The 24,018-nt window shown below is 40.4% G+C and overlaps 1 protein-coding gene across 1 annotated transcript in view; it reads right to left on the bottom strand.

Moving 5' to 3' along the window:
* The window catches only part of LOC144679892 (phosphatidylserine synthase 1-like), a 41,749-nt gene that overhangs the window by 3,438 nt on the left and 14,293 nt on the right, over positions 1-24,018 (bottom strand). Inside the window, exons 7-12 of the mRNA XM_078540819.1 lie at positions 21,576-21,717; positions 18,426-18,538; positions 14,366-14,431; positions 11,392-11,491; positions 8,947-9,015; positions 4,987-5,065 (exon numbers count right to left, since the gene is read on the bottom strand). Of these exons, the coding sequence (XP_078396945.1) occupies positions 4,987-5,065; positions 8,947-9,015; positions 11,392-11,491; positions 14,366-14,431; positions 18,426-18,538; positions 21,576-21,717 (569 nt within the window). The remainder of the gene's footprint in view (positions 1-4,986; positions 5,066-8,946; positions 9,016-11,391; positions 11,492-14,365; positions 14,432-18,425; positions 18,539-21,575; positions 21,718-24,018) is intronic.

Genomic DNA, 24,018 nt, shown 5'->3' with positions numbered 1-24,018 from the left:
ACCAAATGCTGGAAAGTGGGATTAGGCTGGGTGGCTCGTTTTTTGGCCGCGCAGTCACACTGGGCCAAGTGGCCTCTTTCTGTGCCATAAACTTTCTATGACCAATAGGAGCTGATTACCGGACCCTTTCGGGTCACCAACAGGTTGAGTGTCAGGGATTCTGTGCAATTGTAAAGGCTGCATGGCTCCAATGCTGCTCTGTGATTAGGGTTAAAATCAGGGCTTCAGTGTCAGCGTCAAGTCAGCATGGTTCAATTCAAAATAAAACACAAAAACACAATGTCACAAATTATGGCTGGAATTTTGTCAAAGCCCAAGGTGTCCCACTGCTAAGATCAAAAATGGGAGTTGAATCTTCATGGACAGCCGACAGGACTATGAGCAGCCTTTTACCGTCTGGACGTCAATTAAGAAGCCGCCGACAAGGCCATTGTCCAATTGAGGACAGTGACCCAGCTCCCAAACCTGCCAGCAGAGTGGCAGATTTGCTGCTTCAATGATAGGGCTGAGCACTGCTGAGGCTGCAGAAGAAGAATATTGTGTTTCTATGGTCTGTGTTGAGCTGTCATTGAAGCTCAGGCAAGTTTCGCAACTTAATGTACCAGGGCTAGGCAGGCAGGCCCCAACAGTTGGATGGGTGCATCCTCCAGTGGTGGCACTATAGCTGGGGGGTGGGCTGCAGGGCAGGGGTGGCAGGGAAGCCATTGTTCCTGGAGAGTCCCCTCCATAGGCCATGTAGCAGCCATAAAGGAGGCCCTCCCAACCTCCCACCCCCCCGCCAAGAACCCAAGGGATGCTGCCATGGTTTACCAAGTGGTCTCCCCATGCCGTGGCGGACCCTCCCAATACTGGTAAAATGTGAGCAATGGCTGATAATTGGCAGTTAAATGCTTTAACTGGCTGCCCACCTCCTGTTGGCGGGGAGTCACGCCGAGGATCCAACCCTAAGAATATCCTATGGCAGCAGGAAAACATCAAGCTCCCATCCTGGCATCTTTTGTCACCATTTCATGAGGCCTCCTGCCTCCCAGCTAGTCTCCAGAGGGCTGGTAAATTCTAGCTCTATATTTCGGCAGGCTACCTTCCACTCCATCAATCTGCACCACTCCGGCAATCTTGGATTCTCCAAATGTTATATCAAGGGTTGTTTTCTATAAATAACCCATTCCTACAACACAAAATTGCCTCAGTTTCAATAGATATAAATAAGATCTTTACCACTACGGTTCAAGACAACATTGGCTTGGATTTTGTGATATAAATAATGGAGAGGCTGTAGGTGTGGAATGAATTGGACAACAACTTCTGGCAGATAAACACCAAAAACAGGAAATTGATGTTGGATTTGCCTTCATCCTCAAGCTTTGCTACACTGCTATATTGCCAAAACATTCAGCATTCACACATAAGATAGTGCAATACTTACCTACTAGATACTTATTATATACACCAGAAAAAGTTAGGACTTGTCCACTCAAGTCTAAGTTCTTTTTTTAGCAGCACGATTAGTCTTAATTACCAACAGACAATGTTGCTATCACAGAAAATTTACTTTCAAAAGTGGTCTCTTTCCTTCAAGATTTAAAAAGGAATAAAAGTTTTTGTTTTACTTTTTCTCTTTCTTATCACTCTTAATCCCAACTTTCTCCCTCTTTTGTACATGATTTTAGATTGAATTCCTTTACACTTGCTCTAGGTCCCTTGTAGAGGATGCTGCACTGAAATTAATCTCTAGCAAGTGGTTGCGTAGAGCCCAGGGCAGCTGTAAGCATAATGAAAAGCTCGTACCAATCGTTCACCTTGACTGCAAAAATCAGGGCCATTAAGTCCATCTGGCTGAGATTGAAGGTGTAGGATCAGTGTCCAACCCATTGAACCTCCCGGTCAAACTGCATTTTTTGCTTCTGAACTCAGTAAATATTACAACAAAACTATTTTAAAAAATATACATAGAATGTACTGGCAGCAAAGACGACAGGGAAGTACATCTCAATTTACCAAGTCATTAAGGAGAAGAATCAAGTATCATTAAAGGGAACCAAAAAATGCAGATCACAGAAGGTCAAAGTATCCCTCCCCATTTTCCAGAGAAGTACTCCACTTTAAACTACTTCAATTTGTGACTAGAGCAAGTTTATGACAACAGTAAATTAAACGCTATAGCATCAATCTTGCAGAGTAAGCAAAATGACAAATGGGGAACAAAAATGCTCACCTTTGGAGAGTGGGTTCACAATGTGTCATGTTTGAGAGAGGGGGGCAGGAATTAACTTTCATACAGTATTCCTTTAGCCTTACTCAGCACATTTGTAATAATTATATTTTGAGAGTACTTATCACCAGTTTGCAGTGTCTGCACTGCATTAAACACAGCTGTAATGCATTTGTACAAACAATTATTAGGGACTTCCTAATCTAAAGTAAGCCAAATTGGAATTTCCTCCAGTTACTGTGCCCTTCAACTCATCTTTCAAGAGAGTGTAATACTGCCCACAATGTCAGACTAACCATTAATTACAAATCTCCCATATGTACTCTCCTACAAGATTTTCCTTCTGTGATTTGTCTAATTATAGTAATTAACATACTTACATGCCAAATAATTCTAAGATTTCAAACTAGCCTATTTTTAAAAAATGTCATTCACATTTATTGCAGTGTTGGTCTAATCCTTAGCGTGTTATGGCTGAGTCTGGTGTCCCTCAAGGATCTACTCTTGGTGACCTCGTCTACATCCTGCCCCTCAGCGACATCCTCTGAAAACACATCAATTTCCATGGGGACACTGACAACACCCAGCTCTATGTCACCACCACCTCTCACAACCCTTTTGCCAACTCTAAATTATCAGACTGCACCAAATCCTCTTCACCCATTACCCCTGTGCAGGCTGATGTACACTGGCTCTCGGTTAAACATTTCCAGGGCAAGTATTTGCAAAACTCCCACATATCTGGCCCAAGTCTCCACCACCGCGATCAGTGTAAGAGACATTCATAGAAGGTCCCCGGCAGCAGAAAATCAGCCCGTTGGAAGTTTAAACTTTCTGGGCAATTACAGCTCATGTGTGCACACCAGGACTTCTGCGGGGTCGCAATGTGCAACACAGACTTTTTTTAAAATTTGCTCTTGGGATGTGGGTGTTGCTGGCTAGGCCAGTATTTATTGCCCATCTCTAATTGCCCTTGAGAAGGTGGTGGGGAGCTGCCTTCTTGAACCGCTGCAGTCCACGTGGTGTAGGTACACGCACTGTGCTGTTAGGGAGGAAGTTCAGATTTCACCACCCTGGACATTGGAAGATTCGGGCCTATATGTCACACTGAACATCCATGTCAACAGTCGTCACTGGGCTCTTCAATGACAGGGAGTGGAGAAAAAGGGTCACTGAAAATCAATTTTATCCTATGAAAGTCCTTTTTCTTTAGAAGTTACATCTGGCTGTAAGCCAGAATGTAGATGAAAGTTTTAAAGCTAGATTTTAGGAAAATGTACAGAAAAGACAGATTTAGTAGAAAAAAGGAAATTTAAGGTTTAAACATTAAAATTTGCACTGAACTGTTTAGTTATAAAATTACTCCTGATATTTATGTAGCTTGGAGTTTATTTTAGCATCAATGATGATGTGAAAGCTTAAGGAACTAACTCAGAGATGATTAAAGGTCTAAAATTTAAAAGGACAGTCGCAAATATAAATTAATAATTGCACTTGTTATTTCAAAGCCAATGCTTCACAGCCTTCCTCTCTACACAGCAACTGTGGCAGGGGACAATCATCAGGCCCCTCATAATTCAGCTATGGTCCAACTAATAGGAAATTTATAATAGCGGGGTCCAATGATGGCTTTATGGTTTTCCCTCGTGATGGGCTGCACTTCTCTAAATCTAAAGTAAGATACTCTGTAGTTATAAATTCCAAGAATGAATCCGGATCTCTACTTGATGACATCTCACGCTGTCACTGCAACATAATATACCTCTGCCTAATTACTTTTATTGTTTAGTTGCACAGTGAATGCTGTATCGATTATGAAAAGAACAAGAGTTCTTGAACTCAAGTGCGTTCCACTCAAGTTTTTGTGCAAAAGTGAATCAAGAAAGTTCTGTAATGTATAGAGTGCAAAACAAAAACTGAGGCTCGTTTGCTGAAAAAAAGTCACTATTGTTATTAGCTTAGCAAGTCATTGACCTGCATTTTGTAGTCAACAGTAAGGTGACAGCGGTCACCACTTACCCCACTAAAACCTTCCTCTAAAGATCTAATGATCTCTGTGACCTGGATTTCCCATTGACAGTTTGAAACTAGTGCCATATCAACAGTGATGTCATCAAGCAGGGTAAGCAGCCAATCACTTTGCAGTATTCTCACAGACAGCAAAACAGGAAGTAAAATGCACTGATTTTTTTTGTTTTACAGGGAGCAAAATAAATCCTTACAATATGCACACGCGATTAAGGTAGAAACGGAAATTAATAACTTCAAAGAAAAAATGTCATTTTTATTATAATGGAGAAACATAACATTCCACAAACATAAAATTAGTTTTTCAGGGCCACTGAGCCTGTTCAGCAGTAATTTTAATTTAATATGCTGTTAAAGACCCAGTTGTACCTTATTCAATAAGGTATAACTTTTTCAAGTGTTTTTACAGCAAGACTAATGGCTTAAAAGGGCAGAGTTTTGCAAATTCAGTGTTTCTACTTGATTGCAGTCTGGTGGGGAAGTGGAGGTGTGGGGGGGGTGGGGTGGTGGTAGAACTTCAACAGTGCATCCCATGGAGAAGTGTTGAATCACGGGCAGCAATTTCAGGATTTCCAGATTTAACAGTAGAAGTTACTGTCTTTGCTACCAAAAAATCTGGGCCCTCGTAAGTAGGCTGACAACAGACAACAAAATAACTTTGGCTGTGGTAACTTGTAGTTAGCTTCTCCCTAATAACTAACAACCTAAGAAGAGAAGTGTTTTAAATTGTATACAAATACACAAACCTTTAGCATATGCGTCAGAATGTAATGGTGAGGAATCAGTGCTGCTGATTGTGTCTTCACATTCACATTCAGAAAGGGTCTGAAACAAAGAACACAATGAGCAGTGAAGTTAGTATACAGGAGTATACTCAGTAATGTTAAAGCACGATTAGTGCTGGTACTTTGCAAACAAGTGTATGGAAACTCTGGCTGATCAGTCATCTCCGGAGTGCAGTTACTTGGTAATTGCAGAACAGAAACAGACCATTTGGTCCAATTGGTATGTGCATGTTCAGGTCCCCAGGGCATTTCCCCTCACCCTATTTTATCTAACTCTTATCAGCATATCAAAAACAAACAAGAGCTGAAGTAAATCACAATTAATTACAATATCATGGACCAATCTGTAGAATTAACTTCCCCCCTGCCCCTCCCTGTCTACTCTCTTGTGGGCTGTGTTGGATTCTGCTAAGAAAATTCTTTTGCACTTCACCCAATAGCAACTCTTCATGTGAGCTCCTTCAGCTATGCCTAGATTTCCCTTTCTGGGGGCACCATATGCACCATAATGGCTACACCATAATGACAGATTTTAGGCAGACTCAAATGAAAGTGCCTTGTTGGCATCTTATTTTTCTGTCACTTCATTGAGCATAACTTGGATCTAAAGAGCAGAACTGCTGAGGAAGTATACAACATTACAGTCAGTTAGACATTCAAATATTGTTAATAGTTGCCTGTAGGCACCTCTTTGTTTGGGAAAAGGAGCTTCAGTCACGTAAGCAAGGTCAATTCATCCATCTAAAGATGTGGGTGCAAAAGTACCAACAGCTGGATGGACACAGAAAATCTCTTGTGCAGTCTGATATAACTAATCCTCTTCTTCCAAACAAGAAAAGGAGGGAGGAAAACAGGAAATGAAAGACCAGTTAATCTGACATCAGTCATCAGGAAAATGCTGGAATTTACCCTTAAGGAAGTGGTAAGAGGGCACTTAGAAAACCATAACATTAATAAAATCACGTTGACTGCCTAGTAAAGAGAATAATGTTTGACAAAGCAACTAGCAGAGTAGATAAAGGGAAATCAATGCACGTAGCATATTTGGATCTTCAACAGGCATTCGGCAAAGTGCCACACGAAAAGTTGTTGCACAAGATTAGGTCTCATGGGGTTTATATTTGCATGGATAGAAAATTGGTTAAAGGGCAGTGCACAAGAGAGTAGGAATAAACAGGCCATTTTCAGGTTGGCGCACTGTTACTAGTGGGGTGCTGAGATCAGTGCTGGGCCTCAGCTAACTACAATCTATTTTAATAACTCTGATAAAGGGACAGAGTGTAAAGCATTTAAGTTTGCTGGGGTCTCAGGCCAATTCTGGAGGGTGGTTGTAACACTTGGCGGAGATTGGGACAGGGGTAGGTGATCAGAGGCTTGGGGAGGCAGGGACAAGGTTGGAGGTCTGGAAAGAAGTGTTCAGGTTGAGGGCGGAAGGAGGTCACAGGCCCAAGACCGGGGTTGGGGAATGGGATGTCAGGGGCTTTGGCCGGGAGGGTGGAGCTTCCCAGGCTGACACACTGGTTGGGCAGATAGGTGTAAAAACGCTCACCTCCTGGACCTGGCAAGCACTCATCTGGATGTAGTTGCTGGGTTTTTCGAGGTTCAGGAACAATAGTCATCTATAGTTAAAGTCGAAAAGTAGAATAATAATGAGGCCTGCAGCCTGCCCACCTTCCCAGCTCAGTTAAAACTGGAAATGGAAGTCTGGAGACAGGTATTATGATCCCAGCTTATATCACTACTGGATAAGTCAGATCCCTTGGTGGAACCTGACTTGATAGATCCTAACTTTTATTTTTTGTTTAGAAATGTGGGGGGCAGCTACTGAAGAGAGTCATAAAGTTTGCTGATGAACTTTTAACAAAATAATAAAACATTTATTAAACAAGAGAAAAATGAGCCATATTAAATACCCTTTCACCTGCAACAATACCTTTATAGATATATACAGATTCATAAGGATTACCTCAAGTTACAAAATCTATCTTATACTCTAATGTTCACAATAAGTGTACAGTCCATGTAAACCTTTGGGTGGCCTGTGGTAAGACAAACCACACTCTGAAATCACGTGACAGATGCCACCCAAAGCAGGTGCTATAGATTTCTCATCAAATAAATGCCATCCAGACGCTCGTCACACCTTGAGCCAACCAGTCTCACTGAACTCTGTCTTTCTCCCGAGGGTTTAAAATCTCAATGCTCAAAGTACTCGCCTTGGAATCTTCTCCCAAACGGCACTTCATTTGGACATCTTCAACAAGCATCCACCTCCAAAGGTTTGAACTCTCCTTCCAATTTTCTCCTTCCCTGGATCTCTACATGCAGTCAGGCTTCACCCTCCACACACACTCTCAGGTATTTGGCTGTGCCAAGCAGGACACCACTGCTTCAGAGGCCAGTAGTAGGGGTCACCCACCTTTGGCCGTCTCCTCGAATCATCTGGCTTCTTGCAAGCCCACTTTGCCTTGATTCTGCTCTCTGCAGCTTTCTCTCTTTAATGTGGAGCCCTTTCCTCTGCTCCTTATTTTAACCTCACTGAACAGGTTCTGTTCTAGATTCCTGTCCATGTCCGTTGACTTAACTGTTGTCTGGGGGCCTTTCTTGTACCTCTCCCTGGTTTTGGGACTTTCTTCTTTGCTGTTTGGAACCTTCTTCCTGCAGTTCCCGCTCCTGCGTCCAGCTTCTCCTGGCATCTGCTTCCAACTGAACTCAAACTGCTTTTTTGTTTTTCCCTGTCTCTGTAGGTCTCCTGTTGCTAGACAACAGCAAAGTTTTTTTCTACAGTGTTTAATTCACAGTTTTTTTCTACTTTATTTTAACTTCCCTAAACCACTAAACTCCCTTGGTAACACACCTCCCCACTTCAAGGTCTGTAAAACCTTATTAAAATGCAGGTATATAAACAAAGCTCCAGACTTGTAGACTCCATCTCACAGAGAAAAACTCAAAATAAAACTTGACCTAGATTTCACCCTTTTAACCCACAAATAAAAATAAAATTAAACTTAAAGCTATAGCTTATTCCTAACTCACACAAACACTCATATAACTTACTTAAAACTATCTCTAGTTCCCAACACAGGCTTGAGTCAGGTTCTGAGATTTAAGTCTTTAGCCCAAACTTTAACCCATATAGCTTACTCCCCTTCCTGTTTCTTACATCAGTTAAAGGGGTGGGGAGAAGGAGGTGACCCTCTTCAATTTACCTCAACTGACGCAAAGGTTCATTACAATTGAAACGCCAAAGAAATAAACAAATAAGTAAGATTAGTGGTGGAAAGATGAGAGAAGGAAATTTCCCTTTATATTGCTATTGCCTTTCTGAAACTTCCTGATTGCTTACTAGTCATCCTGAATGCCTATTTACAATGAGTGTTTTTTTGTTTGGCATCCTACAAACCAGTATAGCAGAGACTGGCATTCAAGCCTGACACCTCCACATATTAATATTAAAATGAAACATTTCTGAGGCAGGCACTTACATTAGAACTGGTACTGTGCGTACCATAAAATGAATGAGGACACAAACCACTTTCTGCAAGGAGGAACTTTGCTTATTTTTAACAACCTCGTCCAGTGTCACCAGGGAAGGCAATGGAAAATATTGTTCTGGTGGTATTAGGCTGTGTGTGCAAGCCAAGAATCACAGCTGAGGAGCAGAAACCCTGTTGATTTTTCCCCTTCCTAGCCCAGGGACATGAAGACAAACTGCAGCTGGCCTGGCAGTGATCAGCAAGCAGAGAACAAACAGATTAGGGATTAAACCAGGGATCGTGCTCATCTTGACAGTTATGTATGTACAACACTCTAAACCTAAACAACCTTGATGCAGATAATGTAATGTTCATCAGATGAAACTTCCCTCCATGCACTAAAATGAAGCTTAAAGGGGAGCGAACTTCCTATTCAAAAACTTACCTTTTCACGTTGCCCAAAGTGTTCAGCGTACCATACCATTACAGCAAGACAAAGGAAGGTAATGAAAGCCTGTAATGAACAAAAAGTCCAATTAGGTGGTCTATACGATGTCCCATTTTCTAGGTCTAACTCACATGCAACCTAACAAAAAAAATGCAGTTTTCATCCAATACTTTTTAATTCAATGTTGACATTTTACAAAACCGATGCAGGACCACAAAATGATATCATTCCTGTTGGGAGACTAGGAGGTGACAAGCAAACTCAGAAAAGACCAGGGATTGATTAAGGAGCTTTCTCAACCCTGCGGTTATATACAGCACTACTCAGTTTTTTTTAAAAAATCATTTCGTCCCCCTTTTTAAAAAAAATACACAAGTGAATTTGCCTCTTAAGCTGTGAATAAATTACTCTGGTGTATATAAACGATGAAAATGACCTAACAATCAAATCACTCCCATTTTGCAAAGACTTATTAGCAGCAAAATCATTTTCAGTGAAATAACAAAATGTGCTGGAAACACACAGCACTTCAGTCAGCCTCTCTGCTCAGAAAACATTCCAGGAACAGGGCCTACCTGAAAGAGCAACTAGCCTTTTCTTTGCATAGTTGCTCACTGACCTGCTGTGCATATCCAGACATTTCTGCTTTTATTTCAGATTTCCAGCATCTGGAGGTTTTTTTTTTGCTTTGTATTTATTCACTTAGTGAACTCTGCAAATATTTTCCTTTGCATATTACAAGGACAAAATAACACACTTTTAATATGCTGAGCACTTTAGGCTTTAAGTTCTCTGGACCTAATTACTTAATTTTAAAAATGGTGGCATCAAGTAAAGTACTAAGTTCAACATTGAAACTAAACTTCTGACAATACTTTTAATACTGTTTTACTGTTTAGGTCCAACAACAAAAATTTTTTTCAGACATTTTTTCCCCTAATATTCCCTATCCCCACCACCATGCTCCTGGATGCTTCGAGGCTTCTGTTCTGTTTGAATTATTGGTGTATGCAGGGATTTAAGTTTCTACGAGAGAGGGGATTCCCAGGCACCTGAGGCAGCTGGGGTGGGGTGGGCTCCCAGGCATGAATGCACTGATGAATACAGCACTGCTTCTTCTGCAACAGTGCAAGTCATGGTCCTATTTAGTGCAACCTACTTATGCAAAGTTGGATTTTCAAAAATGACATCAACGAAAACAAAGTGCCAAGTCAGGATGAACTGTGGCCATGACAAATGTGTGCTTCTCAAAAAAGCATCACATCTTGACACAATTGCTGTTCAGCAGCAGCCACAAGATTCACATTAAGTAAAGCAAAACTAATATGCCTAATTGTATAATTGTCACACAAAATAACTTGTTTTGTGAAACAGGCATCCATAGACTTTTGCAACAAGGGGGGGAAGGGTTGAGATGCAAAAAAGTTGAAAACCCCTGCTCTATCCGGTTGAAACGGAGCCATAAACCAGGAAAAAAAAATTCAATAAATAACAGCGAAATGAATGGTATTTAGTACAAAACACTATTGCGCACACTTTGCTAGCTTGTTACAAAATATTAAAATAATAAAATCACACTCCTCCCCCCACCCCCTGAGGTGTTTCCAACGTATATTAAACCTTGTAGGGGATGTTTATTTCATACTGTGGTAGACCAATGCCACAGAGTCATAAAAGTTCAGTTTCTCTATTGGAAACAAACCGACTCTGCCACATAAATATCAGTCCAAAATCATAAAAAGGTGCACTACAAGAAATCCAATTCCACAAAATCTGAATTTTCCTCAATTTTATTAAATGGTATGTGATTCTACTAATTACAAAGAATGTTACTTATCTGCCCCCACTTTGAAATAGGACACTAATTGGAACTTAATGCATCATTCATCCAATCACGAACAACCAGATATTAGGCACAACTCGATGCCTTTTACTCATTGGGAGAGTTTAGGTAGGATTTTACGCACAATCTCCATCTTTTTCCAACCTGTTCTAAAGAGGTGGGCCAGTTATTTAAAAATACTAATGAGGCTGCCTAACAGTCTTTTAGATTTGACAGCTGTGGACTGGGTTTCCCAGGGTTCAGGAAACTGAAGGGAAGCCAAGTCCAACAGGCAAGTGTCTTTCCAGCAGCTTGTGGGGCAGAAGAACTTCTCCACACCCCACAAACAAATCTGCTTCTTGCCTCTTTATCTGATTGGCTGCCAGATGGGACATGGAGAAAAATAAAGCGTTTACTGAGGCACTACTATTAGACAGGACCTCCTCATTACCCATATTTCCCAGCTGATATGACACCCCCATCCCTATGACACCCCACCCTCCCCCTCACTGTAAATATCAGGGCCTTAGTTACCAGTCCCGGCTCAAGGTAGAATGTAAGCTCTTGCTGGGGCTTGCAATTAATGTGAAATCTACAAGAACGTTATTGAAATTTCTTACCATACAAATAAGCCAAAGAATGACGTACAATCCCAGAGTTTTAGAGAATAAATCTTGACCAGACTTGATGCACACTATTGCTTCCAGAAAGGAAATGGCACTGTTAACATTTAAAAAAAAAAGTTAGACAGATCTTGTCAATTCCGTCCGAGTCACAGCCAGGTCCACAGCCTAATACTTTTGGATTAATTTGAAGTTTTCTGGGCATCACAAAATGCATTCAATAAAAATAAATTACTTCAAGCTAAGCAATTTGATATAATAACAGATTTCATGTTGAATTGTTTATAGTGAGTCAGAAATTAGATTTTGTAACAGCGCTGTGGAATAGTTGGGTGGGCTTGGAAGGGGAAAACTACATAAGGAGCTCGAGGCTTAGGAGAATTTGAGGTTAGGAGAAATGTTATGTAGATGTCAGCTGTGGCTCAGTTAGTACCACTCTCACGCAATCTCTCCTCGCATTTTTTTGGAGTGTGCAGCCACTTCAATTGTTTTTGTGCGGCCGCACACTAGCGGTAACATAAAAGGGCCGACTTGTGCATGGCTACAGGTTGCTGTGCACCTGAATGGCTTAGAGGGAATATTGCTCTCACCTCTGAGTTGCAAGATCTCAGGTACAAGCACACTCCAGAACCTGAGCACAAAAACCAAGGTTGGCATACTAGTGCAGTACTGACCGGTTACTGGAGCTGCCCTCTTTCAGATGAGATGTTAAACCGACGCCCCTCTGGTCTTTCATGGTGAAAGCAAAAAACCCCATAACACCATTTCAAAGAAGAGCAGGCAGATATTCCCACTGTCCTGGCTGATATTTAATCCCCAAACTGAACGGATTCTCGGTTATCAAACTGCTGTTTGTGGGAGCTTGCTGCTGCATTTCCTACATTACAACTTCAAAAGTATTTCATTGGGTGTAAAGCACTTTGGGGTGTTCAGTGGCCATGAAAGGCATTATAGAAGTGCAAGGATTTCTTTTTTTGTTCACATTATATACACAATTTCTGATGTGCAATCAACTGTGTTTACACCATTCACCACAATAAAACTGGGTGCAAGCTGGAGGTAAACAGAGAATGTTAGAAACACTCAGCAGGTCAGGCAGCATCAGTGGAAAGAGGAACGAGAATTAACATTTCAGAATGATGACCTTTCATCAGAACTTGGATTGTTCAGAAATATAACATTTTTTGTAAAGTGGGGTAGGGAAAGCGGAAGGGTAAGAACGGGAAGGTCTGTGATAGGGTGGAAGGCAGGAGAGATAAAATAACCAAAGGGATAATAGTGATAAGCAAAGAGAGATTGTTATGGGACAAGTAAAGAAACAAAAAGATGTGTTTGGAGGAGGTCTAAATGGGGAAAGTACTGTTATCATTAGCAGCTGCTGTACAAAAAAAAGGGACAGAAACTGTTGAACTCTATGTTAGTTAAAGAAGGCTGTAAACTGCTGAATCTAACAATGAGGCCCTGCTCCTTGATCTTACGCTGGTGAAGTCACTGTTGTAATGTAGGAAACACAATAACCAACTTGCATTCAGAAACTTCCCACAAGCAGCAATCTGTTATTTTGGGTGATAGGTCAAAACTGGCCACTGTACCAGGGAGAACTCAGCTGCTCTTCTTTGAAATAGTACCAGGGGTTCTTTCGCGTGCACTTGAAAAGGAGGACAGGGTCTCAGTTAAATGTATTACCTGAAAGACCACACTCTGACAGTGCAGCACACCCTTATTATGCCACTGGAGTGTCAGTCTGGACTTCGTTCTCAAGGCTCTGAAGAAGGGCTTAGAACCACTGCTTTGTGGCTCAACTGAGTCATTTCTGACGCTTCAAAGTAATAAACCTATAATCAGCAGTGCATTACTCTGTGTTACATTACTCAAACACACTATACAATACAATGGAAGCACAAAACTTACAGTCTAATTGTACTGCTGAAAGTTCACTTGAGAGTGAAAAACAAAGTGCGAAAGTTGGGCTTTGCTGACATAATGGACACAAAAACGTTTTGGAAATTCACGAAGAACATACCTGGAATCATCAAGAACATCTGTATAGAGAGGGTTAAATTGCTTTTGACAATATGTTGTAATTTGAAGGAACACTGTCCTCATAATAAACTGCTTAACATTTTTATTTGTGGGAGCGGAAGGAGAAGCAGTGCGTAGACGAGTCAAAATAACTTCAGTTCAACTGTCAAGATGCTGATCTCAATGTTGTAAACCTGATGTTCTTATAAAACAAGAAAATTGTGAAGAAGTTCCCAAGTCTCTTTAATACTCTAAACTCCCATGACAGCTTCTGACTGCATTTTGAACAACTCTAAGATTTTGCCTATATTATCCTGCTTCAGTTAAAGAAACCTTCCTGATGTATTTGCTTTAATCTAGGATTACACTAATTATGCCTTTTAATATCTCCCCCATCTTGCAGTTCTATGAAGTGGAATTAGATACATTTCATGATGTTCTCAGCAGCAGTAATTATACTAATTTCACAGGTTAATTATTCCAGAATGTTTTTAACCTTTTATTAAAAATATATAAATAATTAAAATATCAGCTATTGTACAGCTGTACTACATTACTACTTACAAAATGATTTCTCTCCCTCTTCAGGCCATGCATGTCTTAGAAAAAAAATCAAGTCTTATGTTCAACATAACGAATTTAAACAACCACCAGAGGGCACTCAAACCCTATGAGATGGGTTAATTTTTACTTCTCAATCTCTGCATTTCTGCAGTTTTGGTCCAATTTACATCAGGCCCACACCTGTTCTTGATCTCTCAAATAACGTGACAGATAAGCAGTAGGCTTCTAGCAAGAGCTAAGTGAATTGAATTGAACCAGCAATTCAAGGTAAAGGCTATGTAGCTGATTAGGAATAACATCTGGTTTTACTTTTAGCCAATTCAAGTGTTAAATAACATAAAATTAACACAGTTGAGGGAAAAGTTAAAGAAATAAGCACACTTACCCAAAAACCCAGCACTGTGTCCCTACTCTTTTACACTGAGTGTCAGTGAGGTAAGCATAATACTGCCTGTAAACAAAACATTGAACAAGTATTTTATTCACAAGAGTTTCGCAAAATCCAAAGTACAAGTCACATCCATTTTTTGCAAATTAACAATACATTGTATCAGTAACTTGCCATTACATAACTCCTTTGATAATAAGTATCTTCACCAATCAGCTCATGAGCATTGAGGGGTGGATTCTGTTTAACAGCTACCCATAGCCAGAAAATTCAATATAACACAAAACTAAAAATAATGTTCTTCCAACTTTGATGAAGAACAGAATAGTTTGGAGCTCGGCTCCGGGTTAAACAGGTTACCTCATGATTCAGCAAGCAACTGTGAAGTGGGACAGAATCAGAGATGAGTGTTCAGTTGGGCAAAGTTCTAGTTCATCTGCAATTTGATGCCAGAAAAGTAATTGAACATGAAGGATTGCAAAGTCAGAGGCAGTTGTGGATAGGTAGAGCTGGAGTCATCCACAATATCTGGAAACTGATTTCATGGCTGTGGATGAGCACTGCATAAATTTTAAAAAAAGAGAAACAACGCTGGAATCTCGGGCCCTGGTGGTGTGATTGAGGCAGGTGGGCAGGCAGGCGGAGCAAAGCCAATGCTGAAGTTGTGCTGGCTAGATTTGGATAGGCAACAATGGAGGCAAGTGAGTGCACTGCTGAGGAGGCAGACCATAGGTGAAAGTGTTGGTTGATTGTAACAAATACTATAGTTAAAAGAGGCATGATGCACCATAGTCACAAAGGGTGTTATTGGTGACTCTAATGAGGATGTTGTGAGTAAGGAAACAGAACTGAGGATTTTAGGAGAAGCAATCATGAAGCTAGCCGTTGACCCTTAGTGACAAATCACAGAATCATTACAGCACAGGAGGCCATTTGGCATGTCATGTCTGCGCCGGTTCTCTGAATTAGCAATTCACCTAATGTCATTCTCCCTGTAACCCTGCACATTGTTCCTTTTCAGGTAATTCAATTCCCTCTTGAATGCCTTGATTGAACTTGCCCCCACCACTCTCAGGCAATGCATTCCAAATCTTAAACACTCATTGTATGAAAATTTTCCTCATGTCTCCATTGCTTCTTTTGCCAATTGCATTAAATCTGTGCTCACTCATTCTCGATTCTTCCACCAGTGGGTAGTTTTTTTCCGATCTATTCTGTCCTCATGATTTTGAATACCTCTATCTAATCTCCTCTCAGCTTTCTGCAAGAAAAACAGTCTCAACTTCTCCAATCTATGTAAATGAAGTTTCTCATCCCTAGAACCATTCTCGTGAACCTATTCTGCCCAGAACTGGATGCAATACTTCAGTTGAGGGCAAGCTAGTGTTTTATACAAGTTTAACATAACCTCCTTGCTCTTGTTCTCTATGCCCATATTAATAAAGCCTGAGGTATATGCTTTATTAACCATTCTCTCAACCTGTCCTGCCATCTTCAATAACATATCCACATATACACCCAGCTCCCTCTGCCCCTACACCCCCTTTTGAATTGTATTCTTGATTTCACATTGTCTCTCATGTTCTTCCTACCAAAATGAATCACTTTACACTTCTCCCCCTTTTGCCCTTGTTGGCCAGTACCTAGCCTGTACCTGAAACATCTTCTCCTTAAAGATCACCCATTGTTCCGTTACCATTTTTCATATTTGGTTCCATTTTACCCTGGCTAGATCCTCTCTCATCCCATTGAAGTTAGCCCTCATGCACTGGAGAAGTTCTACTTTAGGTTGTTCCATTTTCTTCTAAAAACCTCAAGTATCCTGGAATATATCGTTTCCAACATTAGTCACTCTGCAACCACAGGTCTGTTTTTAACACAGCAAATGAATGTGTTTTGAGTGAGTTAAAATCCCGTCCCATGGCTATTAAATCAAACCCACTAATTTTTATCTGTGCTATTAATTCACCTATTTTGCTGTAAATGAATTGCACATTTAGACATAGTGCCTTTAGCTTTAACTTTTTTCTACTAGGGAGCACAGTTTAAAAATAAGGGGTTTCCCAGTCAAGACGGAAACAAGGAGAATTTTCTTTCTCTCAAAGGGTTGCTAGTCTGTGGAATTCTCTAACCAGGGAGTAGTGGGGGCTGAGTCATTGAATATTTTTAAGGCTGAGTTAGATAGATTCTTGATTGGCAAGGGAGTCAAAGGGTATAGGGGCTAGATAGAAAAGTAGAGTTGAGGCCACAATCAGATCAGCCATGAACTTATTAGATAGCAGAGTAGGCTTGAGGAGCCAATTCCCTACTCCTGCTCCTAATTCGTATGTCGAGCGTACCTTTTGCTGATTTTACCATAGTCAATAATGCCCTGTTACCTTTGTTAGGTTCTCTGTTCCCTCCTGATGCTAATTTTTAATTAAATCATTACTCTGTTTTACAACCTCGACATTTTCTTACTTCCTTTTGACAGGGGAAATTATAATGCAGAATAAGGAAACGGCAGACACTTTAAACAAAAACTGTGCGTCTGTCTTCACAGAAGATTCAAAAAACATTCTGGAGATAGTGGGAAGCCAAGATTCTAGTGAGAATGTGGAACTTAAAGAAATTATTATTAGCAAAGCAATAGTAAAGGAGAAATTAATGAGTCTGAAAAGTTGACGCATTCTTTGGATCTAAGGGTCTGCACTGTAGGGTTTTAATGGAGGGAACTTGATAGATAGAGGATGTATTACTCTGATCTTCCAAAATACCCTAGAATCTAGGCCCCTGAATTGAAAAGTAGCAAATGTAACAGAACTGGGACATTCAATAGAAAAGCAAGGAATTGATCATGAACCTTATGTTGGTTAGGTCACAGGAGTACCACCGTATTAGTTAATTAGCCCATGATTGGAAGGATACTGGAGCCGTGAAATAACTGCATTGTAAGTTTATTTATATGCTACCAATGTCTCAATACTTCCTTCTTTGTTCACCTCAAGTTCATCTTACTTGCTACTTGCCACTTGCACCAGTTGTGCGCCCCAAATCTGCAGCTTCCCTGCTCTAGGTTTAGGCCTTGGGGCCCAATGTTTTCTCTTCATGACAAATCGCAGAAGCCTTCCTGCTCCAAGATCCACCCCCATTGCCTCAGTTAATTTCACATTTACTGATGTTGCAATAGTTTCTGTATGTGCTGGTACTGGTCAGGACCACAGATCCAAGTCCACCACGACATCAACAGGATACCATCTGACCCAAAGGGACAAGAACACAGTGCTAGATCCACCACTCTGTGTCAGACCAGAACTTAATGTCTCTTAATCCTCTTGGCCAGGCTCCAATCCTGCCAGCCACTCTCAGTTCAGCCCCAGTGCTGCTACTCCTTCCCAATGGGAGGTTCCAAACTCTTCCCCATATTTTCTCCCAGCCCAAGTGTCCTCTTCCCTCACAATCTTGCCCCGGCCCTGAGCTTCTGCACTCTCAATGTGTTGGAGTGCCTTCTTAGATTATATCCTCTGGCCAGCTATGGCCTGTCTTTGCTCAGCTCAGATCCCTCCTCTGACTGAGTAAACTTTGGTTTTCAACCTGTTAGGTGACTTACTTTTTTAAGTGGCAAGACACAAAATGTAGTAAATCAATAAAGGAACATAAATGAGATATAGAATATGTAGAGATGACAGTAAGAGGGCAGAATGAGCAAAATAAAAAGAATGAGTAATAAACAGGGAAGAGAGAGATGAGGTGGAATTTTACAGCCCCTCCCACCAGCGGGATCTTCCAGTCCCGCTGAAGTCAATGGAGTTTTGAACAGCTTGCTGTATTTTCCGGCCTCGCTCCTGCCGTGTTGGGGCCATAAAATTCCCCCCATAGTGCGTAAGGGTGATACTTGGAGAGAAAGAGGAGAAGGGAAGAACAAGAAAGAGGAAAAGGCCAGAGAAAAAGGTGGAAGACAAGTCGACAGGGCAACAACAAATTATCAGCAGTAGACAAAATTTAGAAAATAAACCATTTCTTTCTACCACAGGAAATGAACAAGTATGTGTAAAAACAAGTGATAAAGCTGCTTTACCGTACAGTTGGAGCTGTGATCACACCAATGAAGAGAATTCTACCATAACTCAGCACATGGCCCGCTTGAAACACAAAGATGTGTTTCAAGAAAAAGGTGTTCAGTTCAGTCAACTAAATAAGAGAAAAAAAACACATGCTTAATGAATTCCAATAATGCTTTAGTTTTCTTAACATTATGTAAAAATGTAAATAACTTCATTGTGATGTGTGGAGATTTTAAAACAGGTCAAATGTTTCACAACAGTAATATACTTGCATGACTTTCACAAGCTATACCTTGCATTGTCTATAGACCAAATTACTCAACTTGCTCAAATATTCAACTAAAGTGTCCAAGGTTTTCAAATGAAAATTGGTAACTATTTATATAAGCTGTCAAGTCAAATATTTTTGGATACACAACAATCACATCACCAACATGAAACCAGTACATAATGATATACATGCTAGAAAACAGTGCAGAATTAATCACAAGTCCATCTTTTTAAACCTGCAATCACTGATTACAATAACAACCTACATACATATCACACCTTTCATGTAATGAAATGTCCCAAGGCGCTTCAAGGAAGCATTATAAAACAAAGTATGACACTGTGCTACATAAGGAGATATTAGGTCAGATGACCAAAAGCTTGGTCAAAGAGGCTGGTTTTAAGGAATGTCTTAAAGAAGGAAAGGGAGTTAAAGAGGCAGAGGTGCTTAGGGAGGGTATTCCAGAGCTTGGGGCTTAGACAACTGAAGGCACGACTGCCAATGGTGGAGCGATTAAAATTGAGGATGCTCAAGAAGCCAGAATTAGAATCAGATATATCTTGGAGCATTGTGGAGCTGCAGGGTATTACAGAGATAAGGAGGGAGGACATGCAGGGATTTGAAAACAAGGATGAGTATTTTAAAATTAAGACACTGCTTGACCAGGAGCCAATGTAGGTCAGTGAGCACATGGGGTGATAAGGGAATGGGGCTTGCTGCAAGTTAAGAAACGGTTGGAGTTTTGGATGACCTCAAGTTTACGGAGAGTAGAAAGTGGGAGACCAGGCAGGAATGCATTGGAATTGCCCAGTCTAGAGATAACAAAGGCATAATGAGGGGTTTCAGCAGATGAGCTGAAAAAGGGATCAATAAACAGCATACTGTGGTAAAAATGTAAATCCTTCATTAGCTCTACACTTAACTCATCACATATTAAAAATAAAGTGAACCTTGATAAGACCATATCCTTCAGAATTATGATAAGAACATTCAGTTCTAGTACTGTGAATGGGAAATGAAATATGCTGCAGAGAGGATTGCCATCCTCAACTCAATGAAGTATCTATATTGAAAGCTGTGTATGGTTGAAAGCACCTCCTTTCCTCCTCCCCAGCCCCCCAATTTAAAATTAAATTTAAATTAATTCCTACATGCCAAAAGATACATCAATTATCAGTTCAGTCCCTGACCAGTTCAAGGCTCCAATTCAGCACAGCTGCTCAGCTGGATGTCAGTCAGAATTCAGTAGGGAGCAACACAGGCTCAAATACTTTACTGTCCCAAGCATCGATCAGGTGTCCGAGCTAGCAAACATCAGCAGAACGCTTAACTAATTATGAACAGTGCTTTCAAATTAGTTCAGATCAGGCGACATCCAAAAGGATTTTAATAACTCTGGTACCGCTAGTTATAGAAATCAGCAAAAAAGGTCTGAGGCTTTCACAGTCATCATACTTGCACATCTAACCTCTCTTTCTCTCTCCAGCACTTGTTTTACTCTCTCCCACTGTGTTCTTTCTTTTTCACTCGTGTTTTCTCCCCTTCCTTGCTCATCCTCCCCTAAGTCCTACAATATTGACACTGTAACATGGGGATAAACAGAAGTGAAGGAAGAGTGGGACTTTCAACTTCAGGAACAAGGGTACGAGCTAGCAGGCAACAATACATTTGAACACTTTCAGAAGAATGAGAGGTTAGAGATGAGGTGATAAGAAGAGCCAATGATGACAGTGGTTTTGAAGTGGAGAGAGGTGTACTAACAATGTCAGCTAGCATGAGTTCCCAGGGACAAAAACAGAAAATGCTGGAAAACTCAGCAGGTCTAACAGCTTCTGTGGAGAGAAAAAAAAAGTTAACGTTTCGAGTCCTCTGAAGAAGAGTCATATGGACTCGAAATGTTAACTTTTTTTTTTCTCCACTGATGCTGTTAGACCTGCTGAGTTTTTCCAGCATTTTCTGTTTTTGTTTCAGATTTCCAGCATCCACAGTATTTTGCTTTTATCTATAAGTTCCCAGGGTGTTGGCTTGAGTGGAGTTGGCCAAAAGTAAATACTTAAGCGAGGAAATGTTTGTAACTACAGTAAGATGGAAAGAGACTGGAGTGCAAGTCATAAAATAGACCAACCAAACTATTTACATCAATTGAAAGGTGCCTTCTCATTCCCATTTTTCTCTATTGTACTGTGCAATAGGGGTAGGGATATGAAAAAATATAGACCGACATGCTAAGGGCGAATGTAATTTATGACACAGCCAGAGCAAAGCGACCCCATAACCAATGAATCAGGACAAAGATCATTAGGCTGACTAAGGCCATTTGAAAATGGTAATGCAAACCAGGCAATGAACGGGAGAAGGACTGTCCGAGAGCATATCCATCTACTGTTATTGTATAGCCCAGCATGTGTGAGGCACTAACAATGGAGAAAATACAAAACATTCATTCTAATTTTAGTCACTCAATAAGTATTGGACGTACTGTTAGTGCATCAGAGCTACTGCCCTTCTTGTGCCCTCTTACTGACCTAGTCACATGCAGCCTCACACTTTCACAATACCTACCCTAGCTCACCCCACCCCCATAATTTGGGAATCACTTTGATAGCACAAAGTATACTTAAACATCAGTTCTGTTTGACCATAACTTAGCTAGCAACATAAAACAGACCAAATTACAAATTGATTGCAGAAATGCTGTTCTGTAAGTAAGGGACTTGCAACCTCCGTGAGGGTGTAAAGTAGGCAACAACAGATCAGGGTGTACAATGGGTGGCTGATCTGCTATCACCCATTTTACACCCCCGCTGAAGTTGAATGCTCCATCCAATAAGTCACAAACAAGTATCTTTATCAAAATGAGAGCTCATACATGCTTTCCAGGTTTATTCTTTACCTGCCAGATAATTAGGAAGAGGTAAATTCCAGCCACCCTCTGAAAGGAAGATTTTGGATCAAACCAGCGAACATATGTCCAGCTGGCTGGAGTAAATTGCAGCACTGCTCGTTTCAGCTTTCCACTGGTAGTGTGAATTGCCCTGATAAAGACACATTTTATTAGCATAAGCATAACACAAAATGGAAAGCCCTTCCATTCCTCAAAACAAAAATGCATTATAATTGCATTATATTGCAAATGGTTCTAAATAGCAGCTTATTCATTTCTGCAGTAGTTTAAATGCTGATATTAAAATGACCAAACTTGCAGGAAAGGTCACAATGAGAATTAAGCGTGGGGGGAGCTTTTGGGCAATAGTGATCACAGCATATTACAATAAGGGTTCAGAAGGATGAGAATTAAACTAGGGAAAATGAGGGGAAAACAAATTTTCGACTAACAAGCAAAGAAATAGAACAGCAGTGGGAACCATTTCAAATGGTGACAAATAGAGCCAAGAAAAAATATATTGCACAGAAAACAAAAACAAACAAGCCAATAAAGACACACCACGGATAAAAAAAGGATTTGCATTTATATAACACTTTTCATGACCACTGGACATCTCAAAGTGCTTTATGGCCAATTAAGTATTTTTTTTAAACTGTAGTCACTGTTGTAATACACGAAATGCATCTGCTAATTTGCCCTTTGCAAACTTCCGTAAACAGCAATGTGATAACGACCAGATAATCTCTATTTTTTGAGATGTTGATTGAGAGACAAATATTGGCCAGGGCAACGGGGATAACTCCACGGCTCTTTTCAAAATAGAGCCATGGGAATTTTTACATCCACCCGAATTGGCAGATGGGTCTCAGTTTAACTTCTCATCCGAAAGATGGCACCTTCAACAGCGCAGTACTCCCTCAGAACTGCACAGGAGTGTTGGTCTTAATTTTTGTGCTCAGGGCACAATTGAACCTGGTGATTATGACTCAGAGGTGAGTGTTCAACCAACTGAGTCACAGCTGGCACACAATAAAGAAACAGATAAAGAAAGAAATAAGGGTAAAATTGAAACTAAAGAGAAAGGCACAAAGTATATAGACAAGAAAGGCGAGAGGATGAACAAAAGGCAATAATAAAGCTTAGGGGAGAACTATAAAATAGGAAGGTAAAGAGAAACAACAAAATTATGAAGCGATATAAAAAAAATACTAAATTATTCTTCAAACACAAATAATAAAAGAAAATTCAGGATTGGGATTGACTCACTAAGGAAGACACATGATAAAGAGAGAGCAAAATGGCAGAAATAATAAATAATTACTCTGCCTTGGTATTTACCAGGGAGGATATGATATTAGAAGAAGATATTTAAAAAAGGCATTTAAAACAGAAAGTGGAGAGATAATTGATAAAGCTATCAAACTAGAGAAGGAAATACTGGAAATACTCAGCAGGTCAGGCAACACCTGTGGAGAGGGGAACAGAGTGAACGTTTCAGGTTGATGGCCTTTCATCAGCACCAGAAAAAGAAAGAAACGTAGTAAGTTCTAAGCAAGTGGAAGGGGATGAGTAGAAAAAGAACAAAAGTGAAAGTCTGTAATAGGGTGGAAGACAGGAGAGAGTAAATAACAGGAGAGTTGGTGGTGCAAGGCCAAAGGGAGTGGAAATGGGACAAGGGAAGAAACAAAAGATTGTCCAGAGGTGTAAATGACAGGATGGTGAACAGCTGCTATCTGAAGGGAGAAACAAAAACGAGAGAGAGAAAAGAAAAGTGAAACCGAAACCTGCAAAGAAAAGGAAACAAAATGGGGGAAGTGATTACAGTCTGAAATTGTTGAATCCGGAAGGCTGTGAAGGGCCTAATCGAAAGATGAGGTGCTGCTCCTCAAGCCTTTGTAGAGCTTCATTGAGCTTTTGTAATAGGGAGGATAAAATGTCTGGTCCAGATGGATTGCATCCACGCATATTAGAAAGATGTTAAGGCAGAGACATTCTTACATGTATATAAAAATTCATTAGAAAAGGACTGGCAGACAGCTAATGTGATTCCTTTATATAAACAAGTCAAGGGAACTATGGATTAATTAGCTTAACATTGGTGGTAGAAAAGGTAATGAAATCCTTACTCAAAGATGTAGAGAAAAAAAAACTCGAGAAACTGAAAATATAATAGTCAGCATGGATTCTATAAGGGAAGGTCATGCTTAACCAACCTTATTGAATTCTTTAAAGAACTAACAAAAAGGGTATGGGGTAATGAAGATATATCTGGATTTCAGAAAAGTGTTTGATATTGCATAATGGATTCATTACTGAAGTCAGAACATGTGGAGTTAGGGAAACAAGTAGTAAATGGATAGCAAACTGGTTACAAAGCAGAAAACAGAGAATTGGGGTTAAAGATAGATTAGCAAAAGGTGGAAAGCGGTGTTTCACAAGAATCAGTACT

Source organism: Cetorhinus maximus, chromosome 4, assembly GCF_964194155.1.
Source record: "Cetorhinus maximus chromosome 4, sCetMax3.hap1.1, whole genome shotgun sequence".
In the NCBI taxonomy this organism is placed as follows: domain Eukaryota; kingdom Metazoa; phylum Chordata; class Chondrichthyes; order Lamniformes; family Cetorhinidae; genus Cetorhinus; species Cetorhinus maximus.
Note: the sequence above shows the minus strand (reverse complement) of the source record. Positions and strands in the feature narration are given on the sequence as shown.